A 16,304-nucleotide genomic window follows, 5' to 3' on the forward strand; every position below is an offset into this window, starting at 1 on the left:
GAAATCAAGTGCTAAGTTATCGCTGTTTTGCAGAGAAAGTGGTTTAAAAGAAAACTGGATTTCACTTGACTTTCAAAATGGTGATTACTGTAAACTTTGAGTTACAAGAATCTGAAGCTTTGTAATTAAGAAGCTCTGGGGGAATAAGTAAGATTTAACCTTTTTATGTCTAGTCTTTCCTGCCCTAATTTTTGTTGCAGTGAGTAATGTCTTAGTACAAGACTCCTATACAAGATATAGAACACTCTATACTTAAAAACAAAACAAAAACATTAACACTATTGCTAATGTGTGGGAAGAACTGCTTTTTCTCCTTATCCCTTAGAGGTAAAGTTCCTTTCTTTAGGGGAATCTGGAAGAGGAGTGTGACCTTTGAACTTGCATGCTCACTTCCACACTGCTTTCAGGATGATGAAATAACTAAGGATATTTGCCAGTGTCTTACACTTATCTTGTTTCATCTTTTTTAATACCTAACTGTTCAGTTTTTAAATATAGTAAACGTAGCACATTTCTGCCACAGTGGGGCTGCCATTAGCCAGGCTTACCACCCTGTGTTTATTTTTGAGACTCCTGATTAGAAAGTCAGGTGTCTAATAAGATACTTGTTTCTGCTTCACATAATTACATTTGTTACTCCAAATTGTCTCAAACATGCCATTTACTTGGAATGAACTCCTGAGCATTTCTAAGGACTCTCTCACTTTTTGTCACGGAAGTTATCTTTAAAAAGTTAGAGTTTCTATTGCACTAGCAGGATTAGGGCCCCATTGTGCTTGGTACTGTACAAACACTTAGAAGGACATGGTTCATGCCCCAGGAGCTTTACAATCTGAGATACAATGTGGGGAAGCGGATATATACATAGTTTAAGTCTAAAATATGTTATATAAAAATTGCACATCAACTATACCCAACTGCTTCTCAGCCTGTATTTAGTTGTGTAATTTCTTGTAGGTGACATAGAAGGAAGTGGCTCTTGAAGGGTTTGGAATCAAGTTTACTTTACAAAACAAACTGCTTTAATTTCATTTTTGAAGTGAAAGAAAATATTTAAATTTCCACTTCGTTGCTGCTCAAAACACAATCACATGTCAAGTTTGGTACCCATTAAATGGGTGGCTGCAATCTGTCTTGGGAAAACTTTCATTGTGGTCATATGACTTGATTAAGGACTAAGTTACTAATCTATTATGTATTCATATCATGTTTTATTCCTTGTTGGTATATTTGTTGATGAGCCTAGAAAGTGATGTGAAGTACCCTTTTGATTTGAAATTAAACTGGTGATAAGGTGTTTGCAGCATATGTGTTGGGTGAGGAATCCTATAAGAATGAATACAGGTGAGAAACAGTTTAAAAAGATAACTCATTCTACTTGATTAAATTGTTATCAAATGGCCTTTAAGTGGCTATTTCAAGAAAAAGCATAAGAAGACGTCACAATTGGATATAATATGTAGAATATTTGGGGAAAGCCTATTTTGATAAGTCATGCTTAGTGATTTGGGTGGATTTCTAAATATGGGATGTAAGTGAATAAATGACTGGATAACTACTTTCCTAATAGGTATTGTAGATTTTGTGCAACTAAACTAAAGTTCAAAATCTAATTTTGTTTATGCACAATGGGCACTCTAACATTTTATTACACAGAAAAATGTTTAAGTGCAATTCATCGCTTATCACATCATATAAACTGCATGTGGAAAACTGAAGACTCATCATTGTCCTTGTATCCAAACTTTACTTTAACTATAGTCATGTTTGCCTAAAACAGGTGTTGGGGAAATTCCTAATTTATGCCAAGCTTTTTTTGAGAGGTGTGGTGGTTTGGGGGGAGGGGATGTACTAAAATCCACAATCTCATTTTGAGTATGGTGTCGGGGGGGAGTAGTATAAGCTAGAGCTGAGGAAACATGGTTTTAACTGGTTGTTGCGATATTCATTCCTCTCTTTACCTCCCCCCCCCCCCCCAAGTAAAATAGAACTTTAAATCTTAAATTGCTGTCTAATGCTTTTAAAGGTCTACATTTTGGGGGCCTTTCTTTAAAATCATGCTCTTGGAAAATAGTAGACAATGTAGTTTAGCTTTGTAAGCTTGACTTCATAATATAAAACTGAGAACTGCTACTATTCTCTTATTGCATATATCCATCAGTTTGACACTAGTAAATTGATGCCTCTGATATGAGGGGCAGTTCAGAATTGTCACATCTATATTCCTGTAGAACAAGGACAATCCATGAGTTTCTGCTATAAGATCTACTTCTGGGTAGAAAAAGAAGGCTACTAGATGTGTGTCTTCTAGCTACATTTCTAGCATGTTTCTGTTTTCTTAACATCATCAGTCTCTCACCCTGTGGCTGACTTGTGAGGGAGAAAGTGTCTGCCTTAGAGACCATGCACGTTTTTTATGGTGTAGCCAGAACACAATTTTGGATAAGCCTTGAAATCCATGGTCCAATTTCAGGTGGTGTATGAAAAATGATCCCCACTTAAAGCTTCTTGTTTGAGTGCATATTCTGCCTCTTCTCAGATTTCTGTTGAGGAAGGGGTCTGAGTTGCAGTCAGATGGCAGTATTGGGAGGAGATTAGAGTCTGCCAACAGTGGTTCCTCCACAGGCGAAAAGTAGTTTCCCAAGGCAAAGAGTAACTCTGGATACTCCTATGACCTCTTTAGCTGTACAGTCTAATGGTGTGCAAGTTGCCCCATACTAGGAGCTCTGGAGAAGCTCTTGGATACCCTTGGCAGGAAAGCAGTTGTCTCTCAATAGAGTAGTAAGGCTTTGAGCCCAACTCAGGGAACTGCAGTTTACCAGCTCTATCCACTGAGTGAGACTAAGCGGGGCTAACATCTTATGGCTGAGAAGCAGAGAAGTCCAATCCTGTTACATCCTTGTAAAGGATATTTCTCCAATTGAATGAATTGAATAAATATAATACACTCTCTATGAAAGATCAGATTTAAATTCTCTTGCTTCATCAAGGCTGCCTTGCGTAGAGAGAACAATATAGCTATTTTGAAAGGTAAAGTCTTGGTGCTGGTTTAAATGCGTGAAATTTTTTGACTTAATGGAATTGCATCATCTCATGGCAGCAGTGAAATGTATCATAGGACTTATAAACAGTGATCAGTATAGTGCTTTCTGAGGATTCTTAGTACATGTATTCGTTTCTTCATGATGCCTAAAGTATGTTTTGTTTCATGGACTATAAGAAATCCTTCCATCATTCTGCCCAAATCTGAGAGAAGGAAAAGTTGGCAGTCGGAACAACATTTGTGAACTTTAAAAACAAATCCTTAACTTGTATAATTTTAGCCAAAATACCAAGAAGTGGACATTGACATTCAGTATTGCTCACTGGATACTTGTTTGCACAAACTTCCCTTCTGCATCCCTGTAACTTCTGATCTTCAGCAAGAGAAAACTTCTGATCTTCCTGGTTAAGAGTCATTTCATCCATTGGGTTGCAAAAGATCTGTTGTCTCTCAAAACATTAAAAAGAGATTCCACACAGAGGTCTCTGTTGGGAATACTTTCAGAGATCAAATACTTGTTTCTATAATATAGACCCCAAAATGGGTGGGGGAACTCATTCTCTGCTAGTTATTTCCAATTGGAGGACACGGCTATCTATAGGAAAATGTCTTTTGACTTGCATTTATGCAGTCTGGTATACCCATGAACTTTATGTAAAATTATAGTATAAAAAAAGTAGAGAAGTTCACTAACTGTATTCACCAGTATTAAGAGATGTTTGAATATTCTTCTTTATCCTCCCTCACCCTCAGGTGCCTAGGTATCCACCAGTTTCCACCATGTCTTTGCTGGTTTGTTCAGGCTTCTGAGTGTCATGTTGATGGATTTGGCTTCTTTCTCTATTCTTCAGTATCACGTTTCATTTTCCTCTTTTCAGGTGGTGTCTGTATTATTTCTTGCCTTGGAAACCATGTTAGTGGAATCCTTAAAGCATGTCCTAAATATGTCCATTGTTTTCTTATCATATTTGATGTTTTAGATTGGTTTGTTCTACTTAGAGTTTCTGATGTTGCAAAAAATTCTTTCCAATAGACTCCAAAGATCTTGCATGAGCATTTACTTTTGAATGAATTGATCTTATCAATTTCTGATGTAGATTTCCATGATTCTGCCCTATAAAGGAGGGACAGACATGATACTGGTGTTAAAATTTCATATCAGCTCTTGTATAATGCATACTGTGGTGAAAACTTGTGTGGGTTGGCTTCTGCTCCCTCATATCCATATTAATATCATTGTGGCAACCCAATGGTGTCAGACTGGACAATCTAATCATGGCTGATTTTCTAACAGTTCTTGCAAAAAAGAAAAACTTGAACCACTCTTAAGGGGGTTGGTTTAGTTAACGAGCTTTTAAATTTTGTTTCTAGAGAAACTTACACATGGAGGATTAATTGTAAGACCAATAAATAAAATTTCTCTTCAACTGTCCGTGAAACTTAATTTTGTAGTTCATTAGGGCTGTGTCTACACTACACAGCTTTTAGCAACATGGCTGTGTCGCCATAGCCATGCCACTAAAAGTCGCATAGTGTAGCTGTTAGCTCTCCTGCCAACAAAAAACTTGTATCCCCAAAGAGCAGTGTTTGCGTTGTCAACAGGGGCGCACTGTTCGAGCATTTAAATTGGGGTCATATGTTGTAACTTTTAGGTTGAAAAGAGACAGTCTTTTATTGTGATGTCTTCTGCAGCTGAACCACCCCCTATCCCCAAATACCCTCTTTCCTCTACAAGTGCTCATATTGTTCTTTATCATACAAACTGATCTGTAAAGAGCTTTTTATTTAAAAGGACTTTTGTGGAATTAAACACATGGCTTATTTGAAAATCACCTTTTTATGTAGGTGAGAAGAATGTGTCAGAAATTAATGAATTAATTCATTACACAAAGATGGGGTTGGAGTGTGTGAGCAATACTGTTTACCATGAAAAGAGCCTACATCTTCTCCCATTATAAGCCCAAATTTTTGTAAATACTAACATTTGAGTAAGTAAGACTCATGTTACTTTCAATCTTACTTATTTAATACTATTTTAATAAATACTCATATTAAATAGAAAAGTTTATCTCTTTCCTTCTGCAAAGTCAGTTTTTAAATATACTGACCTCCTGAGTCTAACTTTCAAGACATTTGCTTAAGTCATGCTGCTGGTGTCAAGTTGACTGCATGGGTTATGACCTTTGTCCTTGATACAGTAAGTGTATGCCATTCTAGAGATTTGTGCTGCTGCTGTTAATGCTTACAAGATGAAGAAAGGATAACATTATATCCAAAATGCATGAAGTTTTTGTAATGTTTTGTGGTATGGGAGATGTTTGATTTCTGTTTATCTGGAGTTTTACTGCAGAAAGCAGGTTGTGGATTTGCCATCAGGATCCAAAGAGTGAAAAGACAAACTTGGAATTAAGTGCCAGATAGACATTTGGTTAATGTTCTGCTTGACGGTGTGATTACTTTCTAAATGTAGAATGCCAAAATCTTCTTCTGCCTAACTCCTTGGATTATAAATGAAATGCCTATGAGCATTCAATATGATATGCATACAGTCCCTTGAACAATGGACTCTTGATAACTGATTGGGACCTCCTGGCACTACACAATACAAATAATATACCCTTTTTTTCTTGCCCATTTTGAATTCTTTAAATATTAGTTTTGGCTACTATTTGGGGATACTTCATAAACTTAATGATCCTTTAATAATTAGTAGTAATGTGGCACAACTGGCTTTATAACAATCATGTACAAGTACAGTAAACAATATTCTCAGAGGTACTCTAGAAATGTAGGACCAAACTGAGCCTTGCCCTAATCGGGTACAGTTCCATTGATTTCAGTGAAGTTGCATTTACTCATGCCTGGGCTGTATTTGGTCCATTTGTACTTGAATATCTATGTAGCATAAAGCGAAGTTTAAGTAGGGTTACCATATTTGAACATTCAAAAAAGAGGACACTCCAACCGGGGGGGTGGGAAGGTTTGCTCATGCCCCCCGGCCCCTTCCCCATTCCAACCCCTTCCCCAATGTCCCTGCCCCAACTCCGCCCCCTCCCTGTCCCATTGGACCCCTTCCCCAAAGGCCAATCAGCACCTCCCTGCACCTTCCAGTCAGCTGTTTTGTGGCATGCAGGAGGCTCTGGGGGGAAGGGGGAAGAGCGAGGGCATGGTAGGCTCAGGGGAGGGCGTGGAGTGGAGGCAGGGCCTGCGGCAGACCCACGGGTTGAGGAGTGATCGCCTCCTAGCACATTGGAAAGTTGGCACATGTAGCTCCAGCCCTGGAACCAGTGCCTATACAAGGAGCCACATATTAACTTCTGAAGAGCCACAGGTTGGCCACCCCTGCTCTAAGATCAACTGGTTGGTGACCGCTGCTCTAGAAGGTGGATTAATTCTGTCGACAGTGGAGAAGCTTTCCTTCACTTAAGTGCAACAGCAGGCACCAGTGCACCCTTTTAAGCATAGACCTGTTGTGAGTGTCACAGCTAAATACAAGATGAAACAGATTGCTTAGCATAAATAGTTAATACATTTCAAGTGACTTTTTAAGGTGAAGTGGCCTGTTAACACCCTGATGAGAGTATTAGGCTGTTTAGGCTTTCCAAGTTGTATCCAATAAACAACTGATTGTAATAAAATAGAGCACCGGAGATGGAATAAGGTGATATCAGTAGTTTCTGTGGATTCATATTAGTAGCCAGTAACACAAATGGTACTGTTTCAGTAGTGCCAAAAACATTCAGTTGCTTCAGATTACTAACAGGATTTTTGTTCAAGGCTGGCATTATAGAGGACTTTTGAAGCCTCTAAGTCCGTATTAAGATAGCAAAACAAGCTCAGCATATCAAAGAAATAGAAGACAGAATAGCTTTGAATCCAGCTCTTGGATTTAAGGGTCTGTTAATTTTAACTGTTTTTGAGGCAATCTCCTATATCTCCGCTGGGAAAACTAGACGTGCTGGTATGGTCTTGGTTTTTAAACAGCTGTTGCGGTGTTTGTGGGATAAATAAAACTTTAATAGGGCTATTGATTGTTACTCCTGCTTTAACTTATGTTGAACAATACATAACTTTACTGGTAGCATAGTATAACAACTACTTTAGTACTAGGCACATAGTCATGCCTCCTTTTCTTCAGCTAATCCTTGGTGTGTGTTAAACTATAACAGAAAACTCAAAGGATGGTCTTATTTGACACGTCTCTTGTGGTGGGGGAGAAAGCATGTTGACTTATAGATAGAGAATTTTGAAGCAGAAAGGAGTAACAAGTGAAATGAAATTAGTCCCAGTAGGTCATCTCTAAAAGAACCTTTTTGAATACAGTATAAATAGTTTGTGTAACTTCATAAAAGGAAATCAAGCCTCTTCACTAGTCTTTCGGAAATGCTTTGAATGTCGTCTTAATGCATTTTTATGTAGCAGCCTTTGTTGTTTTATCTAGGTTAGGTAACAACAACTAAAGTGAAAACACACTGATCTCAGCCATTCATAACCATAATCCTAGAATATTCATCACCATAGAATCCAGAAATCACTATAAACCTGTAGACCTGATTTGTTTGTCTAAGGTCACATAAGCAAATGTGTTGTGCACTAAAGTTTGCTAAACTCAGTCTCTGGTGGACTTTTGAAGGGATCAGTAGGGAGTTCAGTAGGGAGCATCCTTCAGGTGAGAGTAACTTGCTGCTTCTTTTGGTCAGTAAAACTGTTTTCACTGACCATTCCAAGAATCTTGCCTAGCACATCTTATCTTCTGGGATGGGTGGGTGATGGAGGCGGTATCAGTCTATAAGGCGTTTGAGCTCTGACTGGATCTTGAGACACTTACTAGGGTTTGTTTAGAAGCTGATGGGAAGGGATGTCAAGAAGCCCAGATTCCCTTTGCCGCTCTGCTGTGAAGGTAGGAAAATACATATTTATCAGCTTTGAACTCAGGTTTCAAACTTGTAACTTTTCTCCCCCACCTATTAAAAGTAAAAACTTCCATTTCCCCACTCCAGAGACTTCTTCTGCTCTGAGGCTGCTAGGTCATTATCACTTCTCCCCCAGCCTCTTGGCTGCAGTGAGGAACAGAAATAGTGAAGAGAACTTAGCTACTGTATCCTTTTCTTAGGACAGGTCTACACTACCGCTTATGTTGCTCAAACGTATGTTGCTCAGGGATGTGAAAAAGCCACCTACTGAGTGACGCAAGTTACAGCGACCTAAGCACTGAGTAACTTATGCTGACAGCAGCATTGTCTCCTGTAGGCATAGAGCATCTTCACCTGTTGTGCTGCAGCTGTGTTGATGTAGCGCTTCTAGAGCAGACTAGCCCTTAGTCTGCATTTTGGCATTCCAGTCAAGAGCAACTCCTGTGCATATCTAAACTGCAGCTCATAGCTTTCCCAGGTAGCACTGGTTTTAAACTGATGTGATTCTTGACAGTTTAACTGCTGCCCAAAGGATTCTGAAGAGCTGCAGTGCAGGGAAACAGCATTTTTGGTCCTTGACTCTAAGACCTTATCTTCACTAGGGGAAAAACTTTTTTTTTTTAAAATCACACATTAGCTCACAAGTGGTTAAAAATCCTACCCTGTCCAAGGCAGTTTGTACTTTTCACCTGTGTTAGCAGGTTACAGCAGACAACCGTTTACCATGCCCAGCGAACACAGGTGAAAAGTACAAACTGCCTCGGCCAGGGTAGGATTTTAACCACTTGTGAGCTAACTTGTAGTCAGCTCTTCCTTGGTGCTTCTGCTGGTGGAGTCAGCCATTTGGGGTTTCCTCCTGAGGAATGGCAGGTTGTGCTATTGGCCCTTTTGTGATCAATGTTCTGTTGTATCAATGTAGTCTTATTCTGAAAGTAAGTACTTGTAAACAGATTCCATGTTTGTCCCTCACTGACTTCCCAATTTACTTAGTTCAGTTTAGAAGTAAAAATGTTTTCATAACTGCCAGTTCTATTACTCAATCTACGATCTGAAAGTCAAACTGTATTCTTTGTTTTCTGTCTCATCTATCATCACAAGTATTAATACTATTGCCAACCAGATTCTACCTTGGGTTAATGTTGTTTCCAGTGGAATTGCCCAGTTGTAGCTGCAGGATTGGCCTTGCATTTGGAGTTCATATAATTTTGTTGATTGAACCAAAATGGATCCCAATTCAGTCTGTCTCTGCAGTGCTCACAAGAGTAAAAAAGTAGTAATTGTATAACTAAATTAGATGGACAGTATTCTGAATGTGTCCATGGACCATGAGTTGTGTGTCAGTTCTAGATAGAGTAAAACAATGCTTTAATTCTGATTTTAAAAGTACATTTTTATTTAATAATTGAATAATTTTTTAATATTTTGATTCCTTTAGGAAAGGATTTCCTTCACTGCAGTAGGAAATTGGTGCTGCTATTTATCTGAATTAAACCCTTGTCTAGTATTGATTTATTAATACTTGGTTTCCAAACATAAAAGGCATGCCCTACTTTTAAGATCTTTCTGACTGATGAAGGAAGTCTGAAATGTATCAGCCGGAAAACTCAGCCTTGTTTTAAAGCTCACCTTTCAACTTTTTACTCTATTTTTTTAACATTTACGGTTCCCTTATCTTTTCCAGGTAGATTTGAATTAGATTCAAACTACCAGAGTCCACGTCTTGTTTTTTTACCAAAAATGTTATCTGTGACTAGATTCCATGATCTAAAAATTACAGGTGAGAGACTCTTTTCTAAAAGTAGCTCTTGTCATATTGAACCACATCTCTTTTGACAGCAGTAATTGCCCTGGTGGTAGAGAAATATTTCAAACACTGAAATAGTAAGGCATGCTATATTTCCTCAGAATGATGTGTTGAGGGTTAGTAATGGCCAGATTTTCAGAAGTGCTCACATGGAAGCACCCATTAAGAAAAATGGAAGCGACTAGGTGCTAAGAACTTCTAAAAATCTGGCCTAAATGTGTAAAGTACTTTGAAAATCACATCTTAAATCTTCAAAGGAGCCAGGTGCCATGGCAGTGAGTCTGAGCCTATAGACTTGGGCTTGTGCTACAGCGCTTAAAAAAGTGGTATAGATATTCCAGCTTTTGCTTGGAGCTTGGATTCTGAAGAGTGAATTATTAAACTTGTGTTCGTGAAACTTCAAAAATTCAGTCCACTATTTCCCAACACATCCAGAGAATTCATTGTCTCTAAATGTTTCCAATCTGCAAGGAGTTTTTGGTTATCTTGGTGGATGGAAATTGGGACTAAACTTGGCCCTGGAATTTGGTATGGAGGCCTTCACTTTCTACAAGCAAGTATTTTTCGCAGTTGGTGAAAGCAGGTTTTGGTCTGCTTCTAGTTTCATGTTGGTATTTCTCAGTTATGTAGTACACTGCAAGAAGGATCAAAGGAAAGATGGAAGGAACATCCTCGTCTTCTGAATATTTGCTAAAATGACATGTAGATGAAACTACATGGAAAAGATGCTTTCCCTGTAACTGAGTGCTTCTAGAATTTCATTGCTACACAACAAATTGAGACTGTCTAGATGAAGTAGGTTCTTAACCCGTCTCTGGCACTGACAGCTTGACCTAGAACATATGTCAGTATGCGGCAGTTGCTGTTTAGAATGATTCTCTCATACACTTCAGAGGAACTTAATGTGTACACAGTATTAATGAATGGCAACTGTTTCTAAAATGGGCCAGTTTCTATATCTTGCCTGAATATTCACTAAAGAATTAGGGTTAAACATATTTTAAAAAATAAGTAAATAAAAAATCCACACCTGATGATAGCCCTCTTACCTAAGTGGCTTGCTGATATTGTGCTACTAGCTGCTCAGATTTTCAAGCTGCCTATTCATCTGTCTTACAAATAACATACCTTCATTTAGGCAGCTTCCATTATACAACAAAGATCACATCTGAGCTCTGCCACAGAATACCGTTCTGTCCTGTTTCTAATAACAGTCCAGGGATGTTGCTGTGTGTGTCATTCCAAAGCCTAAAATGCCCGAGTCCTTGTGAAGTGATAGAAGCAGCTATAAGCATAGCTGAGAGCTTTTTTGTGTGTGTTCAGAATATCACCAGGTTGAATCATCACTGAATTTCATGGTCTGTTACCACCCAATTTTCAAGTTCTTGACCATTTTATCTTATGAATTACACTTGTGTGGCATACAGTTGCAGTAAGGCCTGTACCAAGTAACTGTACCATGCAAAGAGTCTTAGACCACTGTGATATCAGTTAACCCCACCAAAGGCCTTTATTCTACGGCTAATTTGCATGCAACAGTCCCATTGGTTGTATGAAGGAGACAGCACAAATGGTGAATTACTTTGCCCAACTTACCCGTGCACTCAGTTGCCACCTGCGCAAATCCCCTACATACAGATCAACACAACCACCTGCACAACACCACAAGCAGCAAACAAAATTGCTCCTCACAACAGCACATACCCCTCATTCGCCACCCCCACAGATCTACACAACCAATGCACACAGTTACCCCAAACACACACAGCCCCTCACTGCAGCAGACACTACTCATTTGAGATCCACGCAAATCCACACTTCTCCCGTCACAACATATGCATTCACTCACCCTTCCTCATACTTACCATAAAACGATAAACTTGAATGGCAAAACTGTGGATCCATCACTAGTATGTAAATACAGCTTAAATTACTGAAGACACTGAACAAAGCAACAAGTGGAAATATGAAATAAAAAGTTACTGGTGAGTTCACTTGTTTGTAATATATTTCAATATTTTATCTCCATGGAGAAATTTTGCGCATAGCACCAAAATTTTCTAAAAACAAAGCCGGCCCTATGTTACTATTGTTAGTGGACCTGACTTTTAACTAGAGTCAAAATTAATAAATGAAATCTTTGACTGAAGTTCACTCTCAGAAAAGAAAGAGAATTAAAATTTAAGTTTACCATGTCATAGGTTCAACCTGCTTAGTTATTACAAGAATTCCAAAACTGTATTTAGACAGGAAGAGTTGCTTCTTGGCAGTGATGGACTGAGAATTGGGACCTCTGAATTCTATTTGAGGCTCTGGAGCCATCTTAGGCAAATAACTTAGTCTTTCTTACCTCAATTTCACAAGCTATAAAAAGCGTAAAATATTTAATTTACAGGCGTATGTTAAGGCTCATTGTTTATGAAAGTGTTTTTTGAGTTTTTCAGATGAATGATGGCACAGTAAAGAATGTTACAAACAGCATGTGCTAGAACACTGAAGGGGTCAAGTACATTCGGGGGAAAAAAATCATTAAATCCAGTGTAAGTTTAGGTTGGATTTAGGTAGTGCATTAGTTAAGCCCAACCTAAATTTGACCACTTCTCCTCATCCAGATAAACTCCTGGAAGTGTAAACTCAAAAAAACTATTTTCAGGATTCCGTTATGAGAACTGACATTATGTGGGGCATAATAATGTGCCACGCACAAACTGTCTACTTTGAAGCATAGTAATTCAAGTTGTAACTTCTGAATCTCTTGTGGGAAATTCTTGATAAATAGTGGTAACTTGTGAAACTTCATGGTTTAAGGCAAACAAAATAATTCCAGAACTCCACACATCTGAAGAAAGCAGTGCATTCAACATAAGTAGGTGGTGTGTATTAGTTCCTTTTAAAAAAAAAAAAAAGAGTGCTTTGGACTCCGCTATATCATTTTTATTTTGACTGTTCAAAGAAGGTGACTTATTGCAGTGAATAGATTTAATTTGGTATGTAATTATGTTTACAAACTTACAGTAAGTATAACTGGTTACATCAAAAATTTTAAATACTATTTAAATGGTAAATGAGATTAAAAACATACAAATTAATTATTTTAAGCAATTCTAAATTGGAAGCATTTGCGTTTACATTTAGAAGTTGAGGTTTTTTGTGTGTGTATAATCTAAAATAGATATGTAAAATGGGATTCAAAATGAAGTGTCTGCAGTTTATGCACTTAAACACAATACCTAGTTCATTTTTGTGTACAATCTAATTCTTTAAGATTTTTGCAACAGAGTGACAGACTTTTAAATAGTGGCATTAGTGAGGCTATTGTTAGTACAGGAATTTATACTATCTGCCAGTAATGTGAAAATAACTTCAAGCTGATTTAAGTTTGGAAAAGTTTAGAATTCTCCTCCTTCCTTTTCATAGGCCATAAGGATAAAATCCAAAGTGTCTCTGTGTCTGTCAAAGGCAGTTTTCACAGCACTAATGTGTAACTACTTCAGCTTGTTGCATCACTTAAAAATGCATTAATATATTCACTGAAATATGGATTCAGCAGACTTGTAATCTGAAATATGGGACATTGTGAGTTTTTAATGTAGCTGGGTAAAATGCTTTTTATATAACAAATTAGTATAGAAATTAGCAGAAAAAAATGAGTTGGCGTTCAAGATTATGCAGCTTATTCCCAGTAGGTCAGGGAAGAGATGTAATCAGGTATTTCCCTAACCCTTCTTTATGGCATATTGGAAACATAGCTTGTATTTTGAATGAGTGCTAAAGACTTCTTCAATATAAAACTTATCTGTGTATTTGAGATATGATGTTTAATGTCTCTTTAAAAAGTCTTGTTTCATTTTTTGTTATTTTTTAAATTTTAAAAGCTAGCTGTGGTTCTGTTTCTATAGGTGCCAGAGTTCTCTGTTCTACTGAGCCTCTTGACTCTGTCCTGCACAATAGAAGTATTTGAAATATTACAAAGGGAGAAATAAGTACAACTGATGACTTCTACAGACTCTCTTTAAAGTTAAGTGAACTTAAACAGCAGAAAAAGTAGCTCAAGGAAACAAACCAATGGCTATACTTTGATTTTTATCTGTATTCATACACCATTAAATCTCCTTCGATGTGTGGCAAGACTTCCATGCAGTAGTCTTCTAGCCTAGCATATCTGCATGCATATGTGAGGAGAAGCTTACAAGTGTCCTTACTGTGACCGGAGAACGTCCCAGGAAGAACTGAGACATCACGTTAATATATGATAGGGAACGAAACCCAGGAAATATGCCAACTCAACCCCTTTTAGTATATATGGATGGACCGGATGGGATAGCCAGTACTGTTGGTGTGCAGATGGAGAACAATGATGCCTCGATGCTGATAAAAGGGACCAACACAATTTCTTACAAAAACGTGCAAGAAAAGTTCTTGATGCAAGCGGAAGGGTGTATGCCTTTGGATTGCATGTTTTGTGATCAGACTTTTAAACACCCTGAAGAACTTGGTAAGCATGTCTTAACTCAACATAGACCAACGCTTTGTGAACCAGCAGTTCTGCGTGTCGAAGCAGAGTATATTAGTCCTCTCGATAAATGTCAAGTTAGAACAGACTTGCCATCACCAAACAACGAGAAGGACAATGAAGAATTTAGCTGTGAAGTTTGTGGGCAAACATTTGATGAAGCTTTTGATGTTGAGACTCACATGAAAAAGCATAAGGACTCTTTCACATATTGGTGTAATGTATGTGGAAGAAGATTTAAAGAGCCTTGGTTCCTCAAAAATCACATGAGAACACATACTGGTAAACCTGGTTCAAGAAATAAGCTTCAACAAGGTTCTGAAAGCCCAGTAACAATAAATGAGGTGGTACAGGAGCATGTAACTGAAAATGTAACATCACCTTACAAAATCTGCATGGTTTGTGGTTTCCTATTTCTCAATAAAGAGAACTTAATTGAGCACAGTAAAGTGCACACCAAAGAGTCAGCATCCAATGGTGACAGCCCACAAGTCACTGATGGAGCCAATAAAGGAGGACTGGCTCAGAGAGAAGAATTTCTTCAATTTTTGAACTTAAGACCAAATGTGACTTCAGAAAAGAGTAGATCAGAAAAACCTGTGAAATGGATAGCTGAACTGGATCCATTCAATACATATCAAGCATGGCAGCTCGCTACCAAAGGTAAAGTTGCTGTTGGCCATGGACAGATTAAAGAACCAGGGCAAGAAGGAAGTACAGACAATGATGATTCATCATCTGATAAAGAAGAACTTGGTGAAATTTGGAATACAAATAAAGGTAGCCAGGTTAGTCAGACTGAAAGTACTGGGAGGTCAAAAGTAAATAAAAGTAGCAGTTGTCCAGGAAATGGTACCCTGTCCCAAGACAAACTGAAACATCCCAATGTTGAAGTGCCTTCTATGGAGATGGATCCTAAATTGTCACAAAACAAAGAGAAACCAACACACTGCTCAGAGTGTGGCAAAGCCTTTAGAACATACCACCAGCTAGTTCTTCATTCAAGAGTACATAAGAGAGATAGGAGGACTGATACAGAGACTTCAGCCACTTCTAGAACATACTGTGCAGACTTAATTGTAACCCTACATGAAAATGGAGTAGTAGATCGAACAGAGGGAGGCTCTGAAGATGGATCTGAAGATGGACTACCAGACACCCTTCATTTGGGTAAGAAGTATATATGAACATTTTAGATTAAAATAGCCTGGATATCTTTGTTTTGTTTTTTGTACTAAGCAAGGAAATGTTAAATTATCTGCCTAATTTGTCCATCATAAACGATGACCAGACGATGATATAAAATGCTAGGGGGGTGGTATCTCCATTTTGAGATCTCATTAACATATATAAAATATTTAATGTCCTTCTGTTTATGCTTTGGGTTTAGGAAATTATGATGGTAAATTAATTTACCAAACTGGATAGCAAGTGCAGGTAATGGTTAGGGAAAAAATTTACTAAAATAACTGGTTTAAATTTTTTTTTAAAAAAATAGACTTTTAAATAGTTGGTTGCCACCGGAAAAAGAATTAGTTGTCACTACAGGCTTAAAATGAAATGCAGTGTAATGTACAAGCTTAAATTAATGCAAAAAAAAAAAAAGTACTATCTAGGAAGAAAAGGAGTACTTGTGGAACCTTAGACTAACAAATTTATTAGAGCATAAGCTTTCGTGGGCTACAGCCCACTTCATCGGATGCATAGAATGGAACATATAGTAAGAAGGTAGGGGTGTGTGTGTGTGTGTGTGTGTATCTACATATACACATACAGAGAAGGTGGAAGTTGCCATACAAACTGTACAAAAGAGGCTAATATTTAATTAGCCTCTTACAGTTTGTATGGCAACTTCCACCTTCTCTGTATGTATATATATCTTCTTACTATATGTTGCATTCTATGCATCTGATGAAGTGGGCTGTAGCCCACGAAAGCTTATGCTCTAATAAACTTGTCAGTCTCTAAGGTGCCACAAGTACTCCTGTTCTTTTTGCGGACACAGACTAACACAGCAACTACTCTGAAACC

At 37.9% G+C, this 16,304-nt stretch overlaps 1 protein-coding gene across 11 annotated transcripts in view; it reads left to right on the top strand.

The window, feature by feature from the left end:
• ZNF217 (zinc finger protein 217) overlaps positions 1–16,304 on the top strand; it is a 36,740-nt gene that overhangs the window by 3,969 nt on the left and 16,467 nt on the right. For 10 of the 11 annotated variants that reach the window (XM_027822208.3, XM_043527514.1, XM_043527517.1 and 7 more), the window contains one exon: positions 13,660–15,443. In XM_027822208.3, coding sequence (XP_027678009.2) covers positions 14,036–15,443 — 1,408 coding nt within the window. In that variant the 5' untranslated portion in view covers positions 13,660–14,035. Of the gene's footprint in view, positions 1–9,795; positions 11,746–13,659; positions 15,444–16,304 lie in introns of those variants that run through there. The other variant, XM_027822207.3, reaches the window with a different exon arrangement.

The sequence above is a fragment of the Chelonia mydas genome, chromosome 13 (genome assembly GCF_015237465.2).
Source record: "Chelonia mydas isolate rCheMyd1 chromosome 13, rCheMyd1.pri.v2, whole genome shotgun sequence".
In the NCBI taxonomy this organism is placed as follows: Eukaryota; Metazoa; Chordata; order Testudines; family Cheloniidae; genus Chelonia; species Chelonia mydas.